This window comes from Urocampus carinirostris, chromosome 17, assembly GCF_059441175.1.
Source record: "Urocampus carinirostris isolate Australia breed hairy pipefish chromosome 17, RoL_Ucar_1.0, whole genome shotgun sequence".
NCBI lineage: Eukaryota > Metazoa > Chordata > Actinopteri > Syngnathiformes > Syngnathidae > Urocampus > Urocampus carinirostris.
Window position 1 is genome coordinate 32,756,475 of NC_142365.1, and position 16,285 is coordinate 32,772,759.

Genomic DNA, 16,285 nt, shown 5'->3' on the forward strand with positions numbered 1-16,285 from the left:
CTTAACTTGGCCCGCCTATATGGATTCCATATCAGAAAGAGGGCGGCCTACCATCCCCCGAGCAGGCCTAACCACTTGTGCCGGTTGTTTCCTTTCCTGTGCCGTTCAGCTGCCATACCACACAGTAACGTTGAACCAGAAAATGCAGATTCAAGTAGGGTTTACAGGTTCAAAAAGGGTTGACAAACTGTTTCAAAATTTTAAACAATGGTTATTTTAACATGTTAACTTTTCTGATTATGTAAAGTCATTTTCGAGCATCCTCTCAAAACGTAATTAACATGTTGGCTTGTCGAAATGTCAGGCAGATAAGGCTAGCCAACAAACACGACTCCATTGTGCCGGAAATGGATCATTTACAACCCTCCAATTGAAACACCCGACGGGAACGCGTCTTATCTGGCAAATAAAAGACAACAACATCGCTGTGTCCATTCAAATCCGCTTAGACGGGTCTGATTTTGCTCTCTGGCCTGTAGAGACATCCAAATGTCAAACATCTTGTATCTGTTAGACTTTTGTACTCTGTGATCATGAGCTGGGAGTGGTTTAGAGTCAAAGGACGGTGGGGCATGTTCAGGGGATGCTCGTAGAAAGAAAGCTGGCGGTGGGTCACTATATTTTCTGGACTATAAGTCAGTTTTTTTCATAGTTTGACTTAGGCTAAGTTCACACTGTAGAACAGGGTTGGGCAATTATTTTTTATCAGGGGCCGCATGAGAAACCTGAATTGTGTCAGAGGGCCACCAACTTTCTTTCATTGTAAAATGCTCAAATTAAATATTTTGAATAGCTGATGCTGATAATCAGAAGAATATAGCACTCTGTAAATATTTATATTAGGCTATGTGAAATTGTGGTGTATTGGTTAAATAAGAAAAACAATGATTGAACCAGTGCAATTTATTTTTAACTTGTTAATTTCCACAAACAATAACTTGTAATGTTCTCCACCTCATGTTACCTCTTCAGTGAGAATAATCCAGTCTGTTCTGGGCTTGAACAAGGGCATTGAAATCTGGCGGAATGTCTGAAGTGGCTATGCGAAGGACAGCTGAGAGGTGGTCATCAGTCATAGAGGATCTATGTTTGGATTTATTAAACTTCATAACTGAGAATGTCTGTTCACAATGATAGGTAGATCCAAAGAGGACTAGGATCCTCTGAGCATGCTTCCTCAGGTGTGGAAAGTTCTCCTCTTTGAGGGAGGAGTAAAAATCCAGCAGTGAGACTGACTTGAAGTGATCCGCCAGAAGTGTGTCAGACTGCAGATCTATGAGTTCCATCTGAACTTCACTTGGCGCATCATCCACACTGCAGTTGAAGGGCGAAGAGACCATGTGCATTTCACTCTCAAGAGTTTTGAAATCTTGAAATCGCCTTGAAAACTCTGCATGCAATGTTTCTAACATGGTTGAGTACTTTTGGAGGTGATTGCCTGATCTTTTGGCTTCCTTAAGTGTTGGCAAGTGGGTCAGAATGTTGTCCTTCACTTTGCTTGAGAGAAGCTGCAGTTTTCTCATAAAAGCCTTCACTGCACTGTACATCTCATGCACAAAAAGGCCCTTGCTCTGCAATTTGACATTAAGTTCGTTCATTAGTGCAGTCACATCCACAGTGAATCTGAGGTCTGCCAACCAGTCTTCATCTGAAAGTTCTGAGACGTCATGACCTTTCTGAACACAGAACTCCTGAATCTGGTCTCTCAGGTCCCAGACACTTTTCAGAATTTTGCCAAGGCTGAGCCACCTAACTGTGCAGTGATAGCTTATGTCACCATGTTCAGCCTCATTTTCCTCCAACAAAGCAACAAACTGTCTGTGATTTAAAGCTCTCGCTCTGATGAAGTTAACTATTTTAGTGACAGAATCAACAACATGTTTCATTTTTAACACTGTCTTACACAACACTTCCTGATGTATGATACAATGCAAAAATGTCAATTTCTGATCAGGGTTCATTTCTGTCACTTTATCCTGCATTCTCTTTAAAAGTCCAACATTTTTCCCGACAAGATTTGGACAACCATCTGTTGTCACACCTGCAAGCTTGTTCCATTTCAGTCCTAACATGTGCATACATGCATTTACCTCTCTGAACAAGTCATTACCTGTGGTTGTCCCTTTTATTGACTGCATGGCTGCCAACTCCTCCGTGATTTGAAAGTCTGCGGTTATCCCACGTAAGAAGATGAGCAGCTGGGCGGTGTCACGTACATCGCAGCTCTCATCCAAAGCCAGAGAAAAAAAGTCAAAGTCGGCCGCTCTTTTCTTCAGCTGAAGCTCTAAATTTCCCGCGATGTCCTCAATCCGCCTCGTTACAGTGCGTCGGGAGAGTGAAACGTTCTCAAACGCGCCCTTTTTTTCTGGGCACATCAGCTCAGCAGAGTCCAATAAACACTCCTTAATAAACTCTCCGTCGGAAAATGCCTTACTTTTTCTGGCGATTTTATGAGAAATTACATAACTTGTCCTGACGGCTGCATCTCTGGAAGTGTGAAGTTTAGTGAAAAAACCTTGTTGGGTTTGTAGTTTTGCAAGCAATGCATCAGACTCCCTTGCACGCTCTTCACCAGACAGGTTTCTGTATTCATCTTCATGCTTGGTCGTGTAGTGGCGATTCAAATTATATTCTTTAAACACAGCAACATGTGTACCACAGACTAAGCACACTGCTTTACCTTTAATTTCTGTAAAGAAATATTTGGCAGTCCATGTCTTGTTGAAAATACGGCATTCGTTATCAACTTTTCTTTTCTTGGGGTGTGCCGACATCTTGAGGGTACCCTGGCGAACAGTATCACCTTCACTCACTCAAGTGTATACGCGCGTGAAGGCGCTACGTCTATGACGTGTATATGTAGTCAAAATAAAATTTCAAAATAAAAGTTTTAAAAAATTGTTTAATTTATGGTGTTTATGATTGGTCTTACGCGGGCCGGACAGGGACGTACAAAGGGCCGGATGTTGCCCGCGGGCCGTAATTTGCCCAGGTCTGCTGTAGAAGAACCTTATGCTCAACTCCGATTTTTTGGGTGGAATCCGTTGTTTTTGTGAGATTCTTCACATATACACATTTTCACAAATTATTTTCACACTAAACCACGAGGTGGCCCCAGGCCTGTGTTGATATTTTCAAAATTTCCTGGACTTCTCCCCGCTGGAAATGTTCCTCAAGCATAGGTCGCACGGCCAAATGTCGCTAAAATGACTTTGTATCTCACTCTTTGGGGAAATGCAATAGAACAGGAGAGCACAGATTATTTGCACCCTGATTAGAAATCAGTTTTAAGCAAGCTAAAAATCTTTACTTTGTCAAAATGACACCGCCTTTTCTTATTAATTGATGGACACATACAGTAAACAGGCTCCTTTTATTATGATTATCAAGCAATTCAAAACAATGGTGTCCCATATATCACATACACACACATATATCATATAATATATGGTATAATTATATGTATGTATATATATATATATATATATATATATATATATATATATATATATATATATATATATATATCATGTTTAATGTATAGGTATGTATATATGTACAAGAAAATAACATCACAGTGAAATCAAAGATCAGACTCATGCAAGCGCTGGTTACTTCCATCCTGCTCTACGCTTGCGAGACATGGACTCTCTCAGCAACACTGGAAAGGAAAATCCAGGCCATAAAGATGCAATGCTACAGTAAACTTCTAGACATCAGCTACAAAGCCCATGTTACATACGAAATGGTGTGTCAAGTCAAGTCAAGTCAAATTTATTTATATAGCCCTTAATCACAAAAATGTCTCAAAGCACTGCACAGGATTACATTGACACAGTTACCCGATCTTAAACCAACATGCGGGCAAGGAACAACTCAAAACCTCAGCGTGAGGAAAAAGAGAAACCTTGAGAAGCGACCTCACAAGTGGTATACCCCTTTCATGACCAGGCTGAATTACATTTAGCATTACAGTACACAAACATCGTAAACACTAGGTAAGATGTTAAAAATTTGTACGGAAAGTGCATGACAGCAGCGACACCCCCAGCCTGTAAACTAGTCCAGAAAGTCTTTAACGGCCACGACGCAGCTTCCCATCTCTGCCAGCTGGTCCATGCAGGCGTTCTCATGCTTCAGGTCAAACGCTGGTCCGCTGACTCATCTCAAATCGTCCCTCTCCTTCGTATCACCACCAGGCAGGCAGTCAGGACAATACAGAATATGAGGTGGGCATCAATCATAAGCTTTGGAATAGAAGTGTGTCTTAAGCCTTGATTTAAAAACTTCCATTGAGGTTGCAGATCAAATCTCCGGAGGCAGAGCATTCCATAGCACCGGGGCCCGGATGGAGAACGCTCTCAAGCCTGCAGACCTCTTGGCTCTCAGAGTCACAAGCAGACTCCGTGCAGGAACATAGGGGGGAATCAAATCAGAGAGATACAGGGGTGCAAGTCCATGCAAACATTTTTATGTTAATAAGAGAACCTTAAAGTCACATCTTAAGTGGACTGGGAGCCTTTTTGGTCTTAGTCAAAAGTCTAGCTGCTGCATTCTGAACCAGCTGCAAACTTTTGATGCAAGACATCGGGAGACCAGAAAGCAATACAATACAGTAATCAAGCCGATAAGTAATAAAGGCATGAATTAAAACCTCTGCATCTGATTGGGACAGCATCAAACGAATCTTCGCAATATTACGGAGGTGGTAGAAAACTATTCTAGTAATATTTTTCACGTGTGACTGAAACGACAGATTAGGATCAAATATAACACATACAATTTTGACGGAGTCACTATGGGTGATATTACATTTGTCTAGATTCCGGGTAGTGTTTGAAAACAACTCACGACAGTGAGCTGGACCAATAATCAACATTTCAGTTTTTTCTGCATTAAGGCTCAAAAAATTAAGTGACATCCATCTTTGAATCTCAGTAAGGCAAGCCTCCAGATTTCTACAACTTAACTGTCCAGTTGTCTCCAGTGGCACATACAGTTGAGTGTCATCTGCATAGCAATGGAAACTAATATTATACTTGCGGATAATGTCACCAAGCGGGATCATATACATACTAAAAAGAAGGGGGCCAAGTACAGAGCCCTGTGGAACACCAAAGGGGGCATTAGAATGTTTAGAGGTCAGATTGCCATAGTTAACACATTGCATCCTGTCTGACAGGTAGGACCTAAACCATGAGAGTACAGTTCCTGAGATACCAATGCATTCAAGACAAACAAATAATATGTTGTGGTCGACAGTATCAAAAGCAGCACTGAGATCCAGCAGTAGTAACAATGATGAGGCACCGGAATTTATTGCTCAAAGGAGATCATTGGTTATTTTAGCCAGGGCTGTCTCAGTAGAGTGATTTGCCCTAAATGCTGACTGGACAGTTTCAAAGAGGTTATTTTCTGACATGAAGTCATTTAACTGCTGTGCAGCGACCTTTTCAAGTAATTTTGCAAAAAATGGCAGATTTGACACTGGCCTGTAATCATCTAGGCTTTCTGAGTCAAGGTTAGGTCGCTTAAGCGTGAGTTTAATGACGGCAGACTTGAAGGCTACAGGAACAATACCCGAGGATAGCGATATATTAATAATATTTAAAACTAATGGTCCTAAGATCTCAAACAGATCCTTCACAAGTGAAGCTGGAAACGGATCAAGCAGGCAAGTAGTTTGTTTAGCCCTACTCACCATCTGTGTTAGACTATCAAGGGAAAAATCATTGAAACTGGAGAATGTTTCTGAACAACCCCCAACACGGTCCTTACCTAACACCTCCACATCTATGAGATAGGAGGAGGTTACAGAGCGTTCTTTTAAAATTTCATTCCTGATTAGTTGAATCTTTTTATTGAAAAATTCCATAATGTCATTAACAGAATAAATAGAACTATTTGGGTTAAGTCGTTGTCTGTTAAGTTTCGCCATTGTGTCAAACAAAAATTTCGGATTATTCTTATGTTTAACAATAATCTGAGAGAAAAACAATGCTTTAGCTGAGGCAAGAGCTACTTTATATTTCAGCAAGCTGTCACACCAGGCCAGTCGGAAGACCTCCAGCTTTGCAGTGCGCCATTTTCCTTCAAGTTTCCTGCAACCTTGTTTGAGTGACCTGGTTTCTTTAGTAAACCAAGGTGTATGCTTCTTAGGTTGAAATGTATGCCTTAGGGGCGCCACAGAATCAAGAACATTAACCAAAGCAGTATTAAAGTTGTTTTAAGTGAGTCAACGGACCCAGTGTACGAAGGGAAGGCTGCAGTTACCACAGGTAATAGTTCTTTAAAGTTAATGCCGTTGTAGGGCGGATATTGCAACTGCTAAAGCCTAAATTTTTCTTATCACAGTAAACATTTAACAGCACCTCACACTTAACAAGATAGTGATCAGAGATGGTAACACTGTAACATTTGAGGCTACTACGCCACGGGTCAAAACAAAATTTAAAGTGTTCCCATCTTTATGAGTGGGCAATCAACTATTTGATTGAAACCAAATGTATCAATCAGTGACTCAAAAGCAATTGCAAGTGAATTTAATGGGGAGTTTATGTGAACATTAAAATCACCAATAATTACAACATTGTCCGCATAAGTTACTAAGTCTGTTAACAGTTCCCAAAATTCATCCAAAAAATTTAAGTATGGTCCAGGTGGGCGGTACACAACAACTACATTGGTGTTGACATTAAGGACCTCATAACAAGTGCTTCAAACGTTTTAAAACAGTTGGGTACCAGGAGTAAATTTCAACTTACCTTCCGATATAAGAGCAACGCCTCCACCTTTTTTGCATGGTCGTGCCAAGTGCGAACTCACAAAGTTAGGGGGAGAAGCCTCATTTAACACTACAAACTCATTTGGTTTTAACCAGGTCTCACAAAGGCCAATAAGGTTAAGATTGTGTTCATTAATAAGGTCTTTGACAAGTAAAGCTTTGGAGGCTAGTGATCTAATATTCAGAAGGCCAAGCTTCAGCACTGTGGACTGAGCTGAACCCTTTCCCGAGTTTTGAACTTTAATGGCAACCGTAGTGGTAACCTCCAAAGGATTATACTGCCAGTCCCGGGTCTTGTGCCTTGCATGACGGCAGATGCGGCCCGAATTCCATACCAAAGGAATATTGTTGACAGGTGGAGTAGCAGGATGACTAGTGGTAGAAAATAACGTTATTTCTTCTCCTTCCTCACCTAACAAGGGAGTATCGGAGGTAAGAAGCAAAGAAGAAGATGCTATAGAAGAGTACAGATCAGGGTGTGTGGTGCAGGCAATGGAACACTCTAAACTACACAAACTATCTGTATTGCATGAATCTAGCATAGCGCTAGTTAGCTCTAGCATTACAGACTCCACACCCATGGTTACAGGTTCACTAATCACCTGTGACCTGGCCTGCACTAGTGTACCCTGTCATGGAAGGCTTAAACAGTAATCTATATTTTTACAAAGAGTGAGAGAACCTTCACAGTTAGGGTGAAGGCCGTCTCTCCTCACAAGTCAGGTCGGCCCCAGAAACCTTTAAGGTTGGGGTACATACACAGTTTAAAATTTCTCGGTTAAGTATGAGTCAACATTGCCCAACTGAGTTCTAATAGCCTTTATATATTTATTTTCAACTGTGCCTATCTGGTTTCATCTTACTTTTATCATTGGTGTTCTCAGCACGGAGTGTATGGCTGGTTGTTTTAATTTGTTCTCTGATGAAAATGGTAAAAGTAAGAAAATGAAAACACTGTCCAAATTCTAACCCAAACTCCAAGCGCGTCTAAGAATTTCACATACTTGCACGCGCAACAAAAGCTGCAAAAATGATTTCAGCTAGAGGATGGCTTTAGCCAGTATGATAATTTAGAAGTTACATACACCACCTTCAAGAAGCAATTGAAATATACATTTGTACACAAGTGTTAGGATTTTCAAGGACGGGTTTCAAAACAAGGGTAGGGCTTGGAATGATCTGGGTGAGTACGGGTTCCTGAAATCCTTAAAAATACTTTTCAAGGATTGAAATGTGCTTGAATTTTGGATGAAGTGGTGGTAAATGCTGGATAAATGATGCTGACACTACTCTCTAGTTGCTTTGCCATTGCATTTCTTGTTCCTTCGTGATTAACGGCAGCTTGCATTAGTTTTTATGGCATTGTCCTATGAAGCGTCATCACCATTGTGTTCGGCCCAACAGTACAGGAGCATGCTGCACCTAAACAGGGCTTTTGGATGAAGTGATGCTAAATGTTGCCTATATGGTGCTGACACTACTATCTGGTAGCCTTGCTTTGCCATTGCATTTCTTGTTTCTTTGTGATTAACGGAAGCGGGCATTCGTTTTTATGGCATTATTCTATGAAGCGCAATCACCCCTGTGTCGCGGCCAACAGGACAGGAGCCTGCTACGCCTAAACAGAGCACTACAAAATGTGGATTAGTACAGTGGGACCTCGCTACTTCGCGGTCCGACGTTCGCGGCTTCAGAGCTTCGCGGTCTGTAATGGTTAAAACCAGTTCAGGGTGTCCCCTGCCCACTGCCCGGAGATGGCTGGGATGGGCTCCAGCCCCCCAGCGACCCTAATAAGGATAAGCGGTGCAGATAATGAGATGAGATTAAATTAATTTTTTCTTTTTGAAGGGTCGTCGCTACTTCACAGATTTTCACTTTTTTGCGGGTGGTTTTGTTCCCCATTAACCGGGTCTAAAAAATAATCATTACAAAAAAATATATATATGTATTTTTTATTTTTTTATTTTGAAGGTGCGCCGCTACTTCGCGGATTTTCACTTATCGTGGGTGGTTTTGGTCCCCATTAACCCTGATAACCGAGGTCCCACTGTATAAGGATTACGTCTCAATTATGGCGTATTATTATGAGCCTGCTAAATTTTAGTGAAAATAAATTATTTCAACTGAAAATGTAAGCTTCATATTACAGTATGTTTTTTTTTTTTTACTCAACACCTAAATGGAGAAAGATTTGTCTCAAAAACTAATGGATTTGCGTTCTATACAGATCTAAAAATCATGTGTCTTTATATATGTCCACACAAGATTAAAAATTGCATATGAAAATGGCAGTTGTATTTTTGGCTCTTACAAACTATGAATTAAGGTTTGAAGAGTGATTTTTTTCCTATAATAAGATTGAGAGGTGGTATTTTTTTTATTTGCGTCACAACTTGTAATTGGAGTTGGATTTTGGGTCCTGTTGGACAGATTTAAGAACAAAATAAAGGTTGCAATTCGGGGCATGTGACAATTATATTTAAAATGTCTTTATCCATTTATTCTTTTGCAGTCATTTCAGACCTGGACAGCGACCCCTGCAGGAGGACGTACTGTGGCCGCGGCCGGCAGTGCACACTTGTGGTGGCTACGGGGCGCGCCGAGTGCATTTGCCAAGAGAAATGCCACAGCTCTTTTGTTCCGGTTTGCGGCTCAGACGGACGCTTCTACGAAAACCACTGCAAGCTTTACCGCACGGCCTGTCTTGAGAAAAGGCGCATCTTCCTGGTGCACAGCAAGGACTGCTTTTTCAAAGGTAAGCAAGGTCTTTATTTTCATGACTTTGGATACAATAAGATGTACTTTGAATCAGTGGTCTGCAACCAAGCATGAAACGAAAAAAAAAAAGTTGCTTTATTTTTTGCTTATTACGTATTGTCTAGACAAACTTTTTTTCACCCCCAAAAAATTTTGGGTGCGTTAATGCCAAATTTCACGGTATTATTGTTTTTGTATAACTCGTTTATTGTTTCTTTTGAATCATGTTGCAACAAACATCACAAAATGAACAAATCACATTAAAAGAAAAAAGGTATTACTGTACATATTACAATCAAAGGCTTAGAAGAGACCCATCCCCAGAATATCTTTGGATACTTCTTCAATCAATCATATAAACAAATGATCATATATTTCATGAAAACATTTATTTGTTAAGCCATTGAAAAAAATGATCACATTGTTTGAAACACGATATATACAGTATTTTACCGAGATTGTCCGAGATTTTTTCATTTTTCTATTTCCCCCCTCTTTACTCTCGAACAACAATAACATGTGTAAAACCTGAGGCAAATACCGTAAATTCCGGATTATAGAGCGCACCTGATTATAAGCTGCACCCACCACATTTTAAGAGGAAAACCGATTTTGTACTTACATAAGCCGCACCTGTATATAAGCCGCATGCAAACCTAAACCTGACTTTAAGTCCCGCGATAGAAACTAAATGTCCTTCATTAAAGTACACAGTCGAAAAATCACAGCCGGCTGAATGAACGGAAAATGATACCAGTACTAAAGGTTTGATGCAGACCTGCAGAGTCCGGGTCCCGTTGAAACTAATCCAAGGAAAAAAGTGTATATTTCCAAAGGTAAGGGTGGGAAAAATATATATCCACTATTGTCCGCCACGTCCACAAAAAGGTCTGTCTGTTCCCCACCTTTACCCCACTTCCCGTCACCCCCGTTTGTTCCGCCCCTCCTTTTTCATTCGCCTGTGCAAAACATATCAGAATAAGTGTCTACAATAAATACAAATAAATACATTACAAAAATATACAGTTGCAAATACATATTATACATGGGTTACACATATTTACAAAGAAAGACGGTACACCGAGAGAGTTTTCAAAGCTTTAATAATAATAATATAACTTTCATCCCAAACGGTGCCTGTGACAGGGCAGTTAATCGTAGCAACACGCTAGCAACACGCTCGCAACACAGTAAACGGCTCTGGTAAAAAAAAAACATACCGTACTTGTAAAAATCAGGGTAAACCGTCCTCATCTTCCTCCTTAGAACTGAAGCCATCAAAGTCGTCTTCCTCAGTGTCGGAAAGAAACTTTGTCATATAGACATAGTCCCACGCTCCCTTATTCCAAAACACGCTAGCAACACACTCGCAACACAGTAAACGGGTCTGGCAAAAAAAACATACCGTACTTGTAATAATCACGGTTAACCATCCAGACTGCTCGATTGCTTTTAGCTTGAAAGCTGCGTCATGTGCCTTTCTTTTTGCATTTTGCATGATGAGGGTATGCAGATTCAGATTCAGATTCAGATCTACTTTATTGTCATTCTAGTACACGTGTATACAGAACGAAATGTCGATACATCTGACCCGCACAGTTCCCTTGAATGTCCAGATATAAGTAAAAGTTGTATTGTATTATGGCTACGTATAGTATTTTACCATAGTGCCGATAGTGCAAGAGGAGTAGCTAACCGGATGTGCAAAATGGGCAGTCAGGTTAACAAGTCAGGTAAACAGTAACATTAACACTGTAACAGTAACGCTGTCTACGCTAATTTAATTTATGCACAATCCAAGAAGTTGTAATCTTCCTCGGCGCATATATTCCACCGGTCTAAATCTTACCTTTTGTGCTCGAGCCCCGCTGGCGGCCCTTAGAAAAATTACATAAATTGGCCGCCTCACTGAATAAGCCGCAGGTTTGAAAGTTTGGGAAAAAAGTAGCGGCTTATAGTCCGGAATTTACGGTAGTCATTTTATCGCGTGAACATTTGAAATGGGATTGCACGAGGACCAAGAATGAGCTAAAATGGCCCAAAGAGACCAAGTGAGAGCCCATGTTCATATATCTCCATAATATACATCATCTCCGTAATTGAGCAATGATGGATTAGTCAACTAGTAACTAAATTGCTCTGCAATTGGATGTAGCAGGAATCAAACCCAAATCGTGGCGGTGAGAGCGCTGAATCCTATCCACTAAGTCACTAGTATTGTAGATGACGAAGGAAAATGCATCACAATTGATCTTTTCACACAGTTTTTACTCACAGTGCCACTTTTTACAACAATGGAGCATTATGGGAAATAAATCAGCCAAGACAACATTCATTGTGGTGCCGTAATGTTGAGATAACCTTTTTCTTTGTCACCTGAATGAATATATACATTGCATATAAGCCGATCCCCTAAACTGCTTAAAAATAGCCACATACTAAAAGAAATTCTGAATATTAATAAAGCATTTGCATAAACAATGCTAAATATTTAGTTATGTTGATATAAAAAATTGTAAAAAAAAATTGGTAGAAAAAATTGGTAAAAAGCTAAAAATAAAAAAACATTTTTAAAGCGTTACCGTGCCTTCCAGCAACACTTCGATAGCTGACCTTTGTAAACTACTTTGGGTATTTTGGAATAATTTCTTCCTTCAACTGGATTGTCGTTGTCACTGTTTTCCACTTTTCCTTCCCATTGTCACTAACTTTCTTAAGAGCTTATTGCTGTGGGCATAGAAAAAAATTAATAAAACAAACTAAACACCCTACACTTTTTATCCTTCATACATTATTTTGCCAAGGCAAAGGCCGGTGTCTCACTTTTGGGTCTGGACCAACTGTTTGAGAAACACTGATCTAGATCCCTTGTTGTCTCTTGATTACACAGTAAATTTATACTCTTTCGGTAGTACAGGTATTATATTATTCTTACTATTCTAGTTGACTGTAATTGCAATGAAAATGATTAAATTCAAATACAACTTAATTCAATTCACTCAAGTTGACTTAAATTGTGATGTGCTAATCCATGTTAGAAACAAAATGAAAAAAAAATGGTTCTACTAAATTATTTTTGTAGTATCGTTGATGTGTGTCTTAAGTTAATTCTTGTCAGTGTGCAGAAAGGTGATAAAGGTGTTTTGACCTGCTTCTAAAGAAGCCAAAAAAAGGCACTCAGCGTCTTTTGAACGATTTTTTAAATTCCTGGCATTGCAAAAATAGCGCCGGCTGTGAGAATCCAATGAAATTCTTTATTCTTAAAATTAGTTATTAAAGCTTGTTTTTATCTGTACACAAAGAGCTTCCTGAAAGCTCTCCTGTGTAATGCACCCAGGATGAAGTCTTGAAGCTTTTCACATTTCAATTTAATAGCGATGAATTTCCACAGAAAAAAACAACAACATATTTTTATGGTCTGCCGCTGCCTGCCAATGCCATTATCGCCGAGGCAAGGCCCACTGTAGTGGATTTTCATTTTTTACGGAGATGAAAGAATCAAATCGTTTTGGCCGTTAGCAGTTCCTTGCTGGTGTTTGTCGTCTGGGAATACATACCACGACAAGTGCTGACAATGGCACTTAAATGCAGCACCATTCATGCTGCCGCAGAAATTGAAGGTTGTGTGCACAAGTATTTTGTCTTCACAAACCTCACTTGATAGAACAAATGCAATGCTATACAGATTCTGATTTTGGGGCTCTGTACCAGCAGGGTTGGGTAGGGTTACTTCAACTGGATTACTTTCAATTACTTTTGGATTACTCCAATATCAAATATGCTAATAAAAGACAAAAGAAACTAAATATGAATAAAATGATGACTCACAACACGTGGTAAGCTTTCTCTCCTGGCTTTGATGTCTTTGATCTCTGGCAAAACTAACATAAAATGCGACAGAAACAAAATGAAAATAAATCCAAACTGCTTGCCAACATCATTTTTGCTGTTCTATGTATTCCGTTACTCCCCAAGCCTTCACAAAATTTAGTAATTGTATTCATATTTAGTTTATTTTGTCTTTAATTAGCATATTTGGTATTGGAGTAGTCCAAAAGTATTTGAAAGTAATCCAGTTAAAGTAACCCTACCCAACCCTGTGCACCAGGTAGGACTAAAGGTCACAAGACAAGATATTACAAATTAAGGTTCCGTTCTTATACAAAACTCATTTACAAACTGGCTCTAAAGTTCTGGAGTACAGTTCCTGGGATTTACTAATTTATAAATAGTTTTTACCTATTTTCATCGTTACCATGAATTCCGGACTACAGTACAGAGCACACCTGGTAAATAGGTAAATTAGGAAGAAAGCTAACTTTTTATGCAAGCCACACTAAATTCTAGGCTACGGTTCTAAACAGCCTTAAAAATAAACTCTTTCGTATCCATTTCTAACATTTAAAAAAACAGCGGTTGAAATCTCTAGTATTGAAAAGTAACACATTGCGATTAAGTCACCTGTTTGCTTTTAATCTTATTAAATTAGCGCAGCAGTTGATATGAATTGAAGGGGCATTAACACATTCACGGGAGTGTGACAAACACAATTTTAAATCAAAACTCAACGTATTATACTTACGAAAATCCAGAAGCACATTCGATCACAAAAGCCTGTAAACATGCAGAGCCATGTGACTGATTTTAAAGGTATTCCCAAATTCTAAAACATACAATATGTGAGAAAATATTACATTACTTTTGCGTAATATCTATACATATGTCATTGGCATGTAGATTCTGTCTTGTCTTTGACTTCCTGAGCTCTGATGTAATGTGAAGCACACCAGCATCCTAGCAGGCCAGTCACCCAGTTTACATGTTGACTAGTCAAAAAGGTTTTGAGTGTTTTAAGACAATTTTGTGTAATTTTTGTGGAGAAGCACATTCGATCACAAAAGCCTGTAAACATGCAGAGCCATGTGACTGATTTTAAAGGTATTCCCAAATTCTAAAACATACAATATGTGAGAAAATATTACATTACTTTTGCGTAATATCTATACATATGTCATTGGCATGTAGATTCTGTCTTGTCTTTGACTTCCTGAGCTCTGATGTAATGTGAAGCACACCAGCATCCTAGCAGGCCAGTCACCCAGTTTACATGTTGACTAGTCAAAAAGGTTTTGAGTGTTTTAAGACAATTTCGTGTAATTTTTGTGGAGAATGTCTGGGCGCACATAGAGGTAACAGAGGCTGGCTGACTGAAAATATGCAGTAAGCAGCTAAGATAACCTCAAGCCACAGTAACAACAAACATGAACCCAGCCGGGAGAAAAAACAATGAGCACTGCAGGCTAGCCAGCTAGCGGACTGCTAATGAGGCTAACCTATACTAAACGAAACAGGATCCCGCAAGCTAACAGTGAGCTATCTGGAAAATATTATTCTAAATAAAAGACAAGCGGCAAAGGCATAAAAGGAACGCTTTATAAGAAGGCAGGTAAACTTACCCTTTGATGATCAACTCGGACAAAACAGTCTGAAGTCCCCCAGCGACAGGGGAAGAAAAGTTCCAATTACTCCATGCTGGAATGTGCGGTATGCATTTGCTGATTACTACAATCGCTGTCTGTTTTTCAACACAAGCGTCATTTGTTTTGGTTGTTGTCGTAATCAGGTGACATCACAACTCTAGGGGGTACAAAGTCAAACTGACCATTTTGAAAATTGTTTTCTTGTATATCCATAGCACATGGAATATTCCGGATCAGATCTGTATGATTGTGGGGAGGAACACTACTCATTCCGTGTCTAATTTTTAAAACAAATGGTCTTTTAAAACCCCTTTAAGTGCTCCTATCCCTTGTGCATCTGACAAGAGGAGAAATCTTCTTTTTTCATATTTGGGGGGTTTGGTTGGCATTTGGACTCTATTTGAAACAGATCTTTTCTTACCTTTTCCATATCCATGCTACACTAACAAAAACTGATATGGCAGGCATAGTCACTCACAACCCTCTAGTGGTGCCACCTAGTGGTACAAAACACTTTCCTTCAGTTAAAATACAAAACATTGATTTGAATATGAAGCAAAAATACATGAACTATCATACCAATGTTAATTTTTATTAAAAAATCATAGGTTGTTTTGCAGGATGCTGCCACGCTGCTCGCTGTACCACTCTGGCACTGCCCTTCGCTTGCACCTGGTAAAACAGGGTTGCCTAGTGGTCAAATATTACACATCAAAGCTTTGAACAAAATCTAAAATTCATCTTAGGGGAGCAAATATAGTTGTTTTTTTTATACTCCTGAATAAACAGAATTTTGAAGGTGTGTTCTCCACATGACAGCGTTGAATCAAAACACCGGTAATCACACCTATTTAGTTTCACAGCAACCAATTGATTAATTCCAAGTCCACTTCATCCCACATTTTGCTGCCCTATGGAAACATCTGTAAGCAGCATGCCTTTAAATCTCCTTTTCTTGTTCAGATTGAACATTATTCTTTAATCCTTTTAAGGTGCGAATGTGTAAATAGAGAAGCCTCGGAATTTTTGGGGTCGTCAACATGCATGCTCACATGCATCATGGAGGAGGCTGTTTTAAGCGGCCCTTAAACCAAAAGGAATTCCTGGCCAAAGCCAGCGCGAATAGCTAATCCATATTAGCCGCGTTGGCAAGCCACGCTAGGTCACCAAAGCCAGACGACGGGAAGAAGTGCTGCCAAGATACAGGGCATATGCATGCCATTAGAAGCGAGTAGGAGTAGGAGCCAAATTTTTCCACAACAAC

The 16,285-nt window shown here is 39.7% G+C and overlaps 1 protein-coding gene across 3 annotated transcripts in view; it reads left to right on the forward strand.

Annotated features, from left to right (window-relative positions):
• fstl4 (follistatin-like 4) overlaps positions 1-16,285 on the forward strand; it is a 277,646-nt gene that overhangs the window by 116,678 nt on the left and 144,683 nt on the right. For all 3 annotated transcript variants that reach the window (XM_088321797.1, XM_088321798.1, XM_088321799.1), the window contains exon 4: positions 9,297-9,539. In XM_088321797.1, the coding sequence (XP_088177923.1) occupies positions 9,297-9,539 (243 nt within the window). The remainder of the gene's footprint in view (positions 1-9,296; positions 9,540-16,285) is intronic.